The sequence below is a fragment of the Acomys russatus genome, chromosome 14 (genome assembly GCF_903995435.1).
Source record: "Acomys russatus chromosome 14, mAcoRus1.1, whole genome shotgun sequence".
NCBI classification, from domain to species: Eukaryota; Metazoa; Chordata; class Mammalia; order Rodentia; family Muridae; genus Acomys; species Acomys russatus.
In genome coordinates, this window is record NC_067150.1 from 35,999,670 (window position 1) to 36,007,367 (window position 7,698).

Here is a 7,698-nt window from a genome sequence, read left to right on the forward strand (position 1 = left end):
TGGTGATTGACAGCCAATGAAACAGGCGGCTAGTGATTTTGAACTGTGATAAATTTCAATATTGTGGAAAGACACAAGCATACATACTTAGATTTCTTTGGGGGGGGGCTGTGGCTTTTTTTTTTTTCTTGGTTTTTTGAGACAGGGTTTCTCTGTGTAGCCTTGGCTGTCCTGAACTCGCTTTGTAGATTAAATTTTCTGCTGGGATTAAATGTGTGCCCCACCACGCCTGGCACTAGTATGTGCTCTTAACTGCTGATCCATCTCTGTCTTCCAAGTGCTAAGATGACAAGTCTGAGCTACTATGCCTATGCCTAAGGGGAGATTCTTTGTTACAACTTAACTAAACACAGGCACACACAAACACACAAGACCATTAAAAGGATTCTAAAAGAACACGAAGTTTCGTTGGGATTCTGTCTTTTAAATACTGGGACTGTATTGTTTTGTCTCTGTCCCCACTAACCTGACCTCGACTTAAAACTCCAAACTGTGCTGCATTTATTTCTTGAAGAAAATGCCATGCCTCTACAAGCTGGGAATATTTCTTTAGTTTTCTGAATATGCGCCGTACCAGAAGGCATCCTATAGAAACTGGTGAATTGAGTATAATGGTACGTACGGGTGGTGCTCAGCCTATAAACGTCATTGTCCTTAGCCAGGGAGCTGCGTGACAGGCTGGATGACGTCTTCATCACAGGGCTGATCCGCCCACCTTTGTGCGTGCGCACCAGTCTTCCTCGAGCCCCGCCTCCTTCCAGGTAGGGGTGGCATGCGAGGGTGGGGCATGTGAGGGCGGGACTGGAGGGCAGTCTAAAGCTTTGGGGTACCCCTCACTTCCGACTACGGCGGAGGCTGTCCCTGTGACTGCCCTTCCGGGATGGCGACAGTTCCATGGCCTAGGGACGGCGGTCGAGCACTCGTGGCTGCAGCGCTCCATCTCCGCAGCTCTCCTGCTCCTGTCCCCCAGGACCCGCAGTTCCCAGCCTGGAGTCGGGTGTCCTGGGTGGCTTGAGGACATAGGGTGCTGCTGGGCAGGTGCCGAATGCCTATCCTGACTGGCCGAGCCTAGGCTCCCGAGGCGACGTGCAGCTCCCTCGCGCCTACCCCTTCTGCTCCAGCGGCCGCGCAACCGAGCGGAACGGCGGCGTGCTACAGGGCCCACACCCCTGCAGTACCGAAGCCCGACTAATGTTGCGGGGTAATAGGGACCCAGATGCAGTTCCAAGGGGCTCTCGTCCTGACCTGAGCCCTTAGCGCGCCTTCTGGGAATCGCTGTGAGCCAACTAAGGGGCCTTGTCCCCAATTAATTTTGCAAGTTAGGTAACTCCCTCTTATTCACTGTTGTGCTTTGCACATTTCAGTGACCGAATGAAGTGGGAAATTCCAGAAATAAACACTAGGCTTAGGAACTTTTATTATGGTGCATTGTATTTTATTAATTCTTTTCTAGGCCCGACTTATATATTTACGTTTTATCACTGTATATAAATGTAAGGAGTGGAGCCGGGCGTGGTGGCGCACGCCTTTAATCCCAGCACTCGGGAGGCAGAGGCAGGCGGATCGCTGTGAGTTCGAGGCCAGCCTGGTCTACAAAGTGAGTCCAGGATGGCCAAGGCTACACAGAGAAACCCTGTCTCGAAAAAAACCAAATAATAATAATAATAATAATAATAATAATAATAATAATAATAATAATAATAATAAATGTAAGGAGTGTATACACTGTTCACTACCACCATGAATGGGACACGGAATGTATCGCTGATGAAGGGGATACCTGTTAGGAAACTATACCCATTGGGTAGTCAGCTCTAGAAAGCTCGGGAGTGGGTATGGGGCTGTTTGAAAGAGGCTGAATGTAGAAACTAGTCTAGTGCCTTTCATGAGGTCTAGCAACCTGGAACCCTCAGTGAACTTGAATGAGAAAGTTCACTGACTAAGGGAGTAGCTCAGCTCTGTTCATCCTACCCCAGCCTCCCCTGGGCTCATGCAGACAAAAGTAATTAGGCTGAGCCTTTAATCACAGCTGCTTTTACAGGCAGGAGGACATGGGAAAGGGAAAAGCAGAAATCCTAGGGACAGGCATGGCTTCTTCAGGGACCCTCTCTTCCTCCCCCAGTTAGGTTCTTAGTAATCTACTGTTTCCTTGTCTCCCTCAGGACACTGGGTTCCCTGGTTGTTGCCCCAGGCTTAATGATTGTCCAGAAGGTGGCTATAAAGAGCCCGGGTGGAGGAGGGAGCAGAAAAACACAGCTCAGCAGAACCAGGCACTAAAGGGAGCTGCAAGCAGGAGCAGTCAAGAGGCTGCGCTCAGAAGCACTGTGACCTGGCCAGCAGGGCCTGCTTTGTCCACCATGGCAGCCCAAGGCTATGGCTACTACCGCACTGTCATATTCGCAGCCATGTTTGGGGGCTACAGCCTCTACTACTTCAACCGCAAAACCTTCTCCTTTGTCATGCCATCGCTGGTGGAGGAGATTGCTCTGGACAAGGATGATTTGGGTGAGCCTTGGAAGGGTAGGGTGGTGCTGTGGGCTACGCTGTTTGGAGTATAGTGCAGGCAGACATGATGTGTCCATGGAGGCTTTCTAGCACGCATTAGGTGCAGAGGTCGCGCTCCATGTGAGTAGGTGTGGGTGAAGGACTGAGGCCAACTGCTTATCTGCTGTGCATGCCTGTGACCCACGTGTGCCCAGGAGGCACTACTTGCCGGAAGGGGTTAGCAAGGTTTCATACCACCTGTAAGTGCATGCTGCTCCCAGAGGCTACAGTGAGCACTGGCCAGGTAGCCCCATGATTTAGTGTGGCCTGCCAAGATCTTTGAGTCTATGCTAGAGCCCTTCACCCCACATTCAGGCATGGTGGGGCAGCAGAGCTGCTTGAGGCCTTCTGCTGGCATTCAGGGTGAGGTGGGAATTGCAAATTCCAGGGAGAAAAAAAAAAAAAAAATGTTGCCCTTCTAATTCAGACAGCTACAGATAGAAATCCAAGAGGCTGAGAAGTCCCAAGTCAGCCTAGTCTGGGCCTATGACGCATGGCTCGGCAGGCAGGAAAATGTCAGCTCTGCAGCACAGGTCCTCCTGTTAACCTGGGAAGGAACCTGTTTCCCCCTGCCAGGCACCTGTACACACCTGACCCCCTTGCCTTCCTCCACCCCTCCTGTGCCTCTGCCTTGTCCCTAACCCCTCAGGTGTCCTGCTCCCGCTCCTCTTCTGCTGCAGGGCTCATCACAAGCAGCCAGTCGGCAGCCTATGCCATCAGCAAGTTTGTGAGTGGGGTGCTTTCTGATCAGATGAGTGCTCGCTGGCTCTTCTCCTCTGGGCTGCTCCTGGTTGGTCTGGTCAACGTAATCTTCTCTTGGAGCTCTACAGTGTCAGCCTTTGCTGCTCTCTGGTTTCTTAATGGCCTGGCCCAGGGCCTAGGCTGGCCCCCCTGTGGGAAGATCCTCAGGAAGGTGAGTGCATCTGACACGCCTGCCTGGAGTGGCGGAGGGTACCTGACGAGCACTTGGAAGAAGAACCCCTTCGTACACACCCCTTCCTCCCTAGCCCACAGCAGGTTGCTGAAGAGTTCCCTGCCAGCTCCTGCTGCTGTCGGGATATTTTGGGAGCCTGAGAGTGGTGGGATCGGGTGGCAGATGAGGGAATTGGCTCTTTCCCTCTTCCCTGTAATGTGAATCTCTAGGTCTGGCGCACTTGAGGTGCTCCCTCACTGTGGACTGCCCGCTCTGTCTCACAGTGGTTTGAGCCATCCCAGTTTGGCACTTGGTGGGCTGTGTTGTCAACCAGCATGAACCTGGCTGGAGGTTTGGGCCCTATCTTGGCAACAGTCCTTGCCCAGAGCTACAGCTGGCGTAGCACGCTGGCCCTGTCTGGGGCACTGTGCGTGGCTGTCTCCTTCCTCTGTCTGCTGCTCATCCACAATGAACCTGCTGACGTTGGACTCCGAAATCTGGACCCTACCCCCTCCAAGGGCAAAAAGGGTGAGCCTCTACCAAGGTGATGCCTGGGGCCCCTTCATTCACCCTTTACTTGGCACAGTTTTGTCAGTCTGGTCTTTTTTGCTTTGCCTTGTGCTCGCCAATGGATGTAAGGGAAGGAATGGCAATGGAGGTTGGGGTGGAAAGGCAAAATTCTATTCTGAAAGCCAAAGCCAGCACATCCTGGCCCCTCCCCGACAGCACAACACCCCAAGCATTACCGGTCTGGGTGCCCTCTATTCACACCAGCCCTCAGTTTCCCTTTCATTTGCTGAGGCATTTGCAGCACGGTAGGGGAGAGGAGAGCTACCTTTCACATCAGTCCTGGTTGTGCCCACAGGCTCTGTCCTGACACCGGGGAATGAGTGGTAGTGGTACAGTGGGGGCAGAGCCCAAATCCTACCTGGCCGTTTCCCATTTGTAGGCTCATCAAAGGAGGACAGCACCCTACAGGATCTGCTGCTGTCCCCCTATCTATGGGTGCTGTCCACCGGCTACCTTGTGGTCTTTGGAGTCAAGACCTGCTGTACAGACTGGGGCCAGTTCTTCCTTATCCAGGAGAGAGGGCAGACTGCCCTTGTGGGTAAGATGAGTGTTTGGACAGGGAAGGGTGTGAAAAGCAGGCGTCAACGCAGGAGGCAGGGTACCCAGGCCTCGCTTCCTTTTCTCCACTTACAGCTTCTCTGAGGTGGGGGCTGCTGTGGGATACCTTCAGTGGGAAAACATCTTTTCCCTCCCTTCTCCCCACAATCCCCCATGCAGGTAGCTCCTACGTGAGTGCTCTGGAAGTCGGAGGCCTTGTAGGCAGCATCGCAGCTGGCTACCTGTCAGACCGGGCCATGGCAAAGGTGAGTGGACAGTAGGATCTGTAGAGAGAGAGACCCTTTGAAGGCAGGCAGTGGTGGCGCACGCCTTTAATCCCAGCACTCCGGGAGGCAGAGGCAGGCAGACCTCTGTGAGTTTGAGGCCAGCCTGGTCTACAGAGCAAGTTCCAGGACAGCCAAGGCCACACAGAGAAACCCTGTCTCCAAAAACCAACCAAACAAACAAAAAAAAAAGAGAGGTCCTTTGTGTCTTCCTTGCATGGCTGGGCCAGTCAGTGGAGAGATGGGAGTCCTGGCGTATGGTCTGGTTGGCACATTAGTTTGATGAAGTGGGGAATGATTCCAGACTTATCTCACCTGCCTTAAGAGATGTGGACATGCCAGGCGTGGTGGCACACGCCTTTAATTCCAGCGCTCTGGAGGCAGAGGCAGGGGGATTGCTGTGAGTTCAAGGTCAGCCTGGTCTACAAAGTGAGTCCAGGACAACCAAGGCTACACAGAAACCCTGTCTCGAAAAACCAAAAGAAAAAGAAAGAAGAGAGAGAGAGAGATGTGGAGATAAGGCTTGTGGGAAAAGCTCTAACAGCAAACAGACCCAGAATCTCTCCCTAGTCAGCAGGCTTCTCTGGCCCTCAAGAAAACCAGGGGTGGCATTAGACTAGGTGCAGCACCCTAGCACGTGTCCCTTGCCTGCCCCAAGGTGGAGGAAGGGATGTTGTGGAATTTGGCCTCAGAACACCGGGCAGCTCCCAGGGCCTCCCAGAGCTGTCTGGGGCCAGGAACTGTGACACATTGCCAAAGACCTGTCAGCAACAGTCCTGCTGTGTCAGAGTCCAGGGGTGGGGGTGTTCTGTCCCACTCGGAGGGCCTGATGTGGCTGGCACTGTATCCTCAGGCAGGGCTGTCTGTGTATGGGAACCCTCGCCATGGCCTGTTGCTGTTCATGATGGCTGGCATGGCAGCATCCATGTTCCTCTTCCGGGTAACGGTGACCAGTGACTCACCCAAGGTAAATATAGTGCCTGGCTGGCTGCAGGGTACAAGGAGAAAAAGCAGGACACTCCCCCTGAGCCAGCTCCTTCTCCCTCTGCTGTTCTTTAGTACCTTACTTTCTCTCTTCTGTACTTTGTGTCCCGCCTCCACTCTGGGCCCGGTTTTCTTCTCTTTCCTCTGCGCTCTAGGATGCTTTCTGGACTCCTGCTCTCCATCCTCTGGCTGAGCTCACAGGCTTTACGGAGCACGAGGTGCCTTAAAGATATCTCTGGTTTTCTTCCTGGTCTGTCTCACTTTTGTTTCACCCTCATCTTGCCCCTAACCAACCCAGCTTGCACAGATTCTGAGCTAACTAGCATCCAACACAGAGGGATCACTCGATCTCCTTTGCCCACCTAGGCCCTTGGGGCTGGCTCACTCATTGTGCCAGTTGTACTGGGGAGTGGGGTGAAGGTGGCTACTGACTGTGCCTTGACTAATCTGTTCCTCCTTAGGCACTTGTGGGCACTTTCCATTTCTCAACGCTGCCTCTCACTGCCCTTGCAGATTTGGATCCTGGTGTTGGGAGCTGTGTTTGGTTTTTCTTCTTATGGCCCCATTGCCTTGTTTGGAGTCATAGCCAATGAGAGTGCACCTCCCAACCTGTGTGGCACCTCTCATGCTATCGTGGGACTCATGGCCAATGGTAAGTGAAGCTTTCTGGAACAGCTGCCTCCCCTCCCTTCCCTGCCTTGCTCAGCCTATTTGAGGCAGCCCTGCCTAGCTGCTTAATCCCCCTCACGTGTGGCTCAGGCTCTTCTTCTCCACAACAGTTGGCGGATTTCTGGCTGGGTTGCCCTTCAGCACCATTGCCAAGCACTATAGCTGGAGCACAGCCTTCTGGGTGGCAGAAATGATCTGTATAGCCAGCACAATTGCCTTCTTTCTACTTCGAAATATCCGCACCAAGATGGGCCGGGTACCCAAGAAGGCAGAGTAAGGAAAGTACTCACTGTGGAGCGTCCCCAGCTGCAGCCTGGCTCGCAGGACAGAGAGGGAGACGCTGCTCTGGCCAGCATAGAACCTTCGCCTTTCTGTGTCTACACTGTCTCCCTGAATATCCATGGTGCTGCGAGTTATCGGTGGCTAATGAGATCCCAGCTCCCCATCCTATGCTCTATTTAAATGTTTGTTTTTAGACTCCATCAACTTGTTTCTATCTTCTAGCCGACGGACAACTCCTGCATTCAGGGTGTCTCCTCTACCCTTCATCCCTCCTAGGTCCTGTCCCCATCTCCTAGTGAGGTGAATCTGTCTCTGCAGAACTCTAATGGCTTGCAGTTTCTGTTGTACCCTAAGGCTTCTGGGCAGGGAGCAAAGTTTTTGCCAACTCCCTAAGGGAAGAGCGGCCACCATGCTCATCAATTCCCTGGGACAGAAGGGAGGAACACAGAGGGCAAGCCGACTTGTTATAGATTAATAAAACTAGATTTGATACTAATTAGTGGTTTATCCTTTCTTTTCTTTTTAGAAAAAAAAATTTTTTTAAAAGCTGGGCGTGGTGGCACACGCCTTTAATCCCAGCACTCGGGAGGCAGAAGCTAGTGGATCTCTGTGAGTTCAAGGCCAGCCTGGTCTACAAAGCAAGTCCAGGACAGCCAAGGCAACACAGAGAAACCCTGTCTCACAAAACAAAACAAAACAAAACAAAAAAACAAGCTCAGCATTCAGCTGAGCACTGTACACTTCTGGGTTGCAAGTAGGTCAAATAACTTGATGGAGGGTGGTCAGAAAGCAGGGGTCCAAACTCAGGCCGTCAGAAACTGCCTTGAGGATTTTGAAGCACAGGTATTTTGTAATTTGCTAAATTCTGTGTGTAACAGAACGTACAATCCTGGGGTCAGAGTGTATACTGAGATA

The 7,698-nt window shown here is 52.4% G+C and overlaps 1 protein-coding gene across 3 annotated transcripts; it reads left to right on the top strand.

Moving 5' to 3' along the window:
• The first annotated feature begins 672 nt into the window (after positions 1-672).
• Slc37a4 (solute carrier family 37 member 4) lies at positions 673-7,095 on the top strand. 3 transcript variants are annotated; one of them, XM_051156291.1, is made up of 10 exons: positions 673-761; positions 2,163-2,505; positions 3,225-3,457; positions 3,742-3,985; positions 4,407-4,565; positions 4,745-4,830; positions 5,702-5,815; positions 5,988-6,050; positions 6,346-6,484; positions 6,612-7,095. In XM_051156291.1, exons 2-10 carry the CDS (start codon positions 2,358-2,360, stop codon positions 6,776-6,778), a joined length of 1,353 nt encoding a protein of 450 aa, XP_051012248.1. In that variant the 5' UTR covers positions 673-761; positions 2,163-2,357; the 3' UTR covers positions 6,779-7,095. The 3 variants fall into 3 exon arrangements, with proteins under 3 accessions (XP_051012248.1, XP_051012247.1, XP_051012249.1); XM_051156290.1 differs by lacking the exon at positions 673-761 and adding an exon at positions 823-1,201; XM_051156292.1 differs by lacking the exons at positions 673-761; positions 5,988-6,050 and adding an exon at positions 825-1,201.
• The last annotated feature ends 603 nt before the right edge of the window (positions 7,096-7,698 follow it).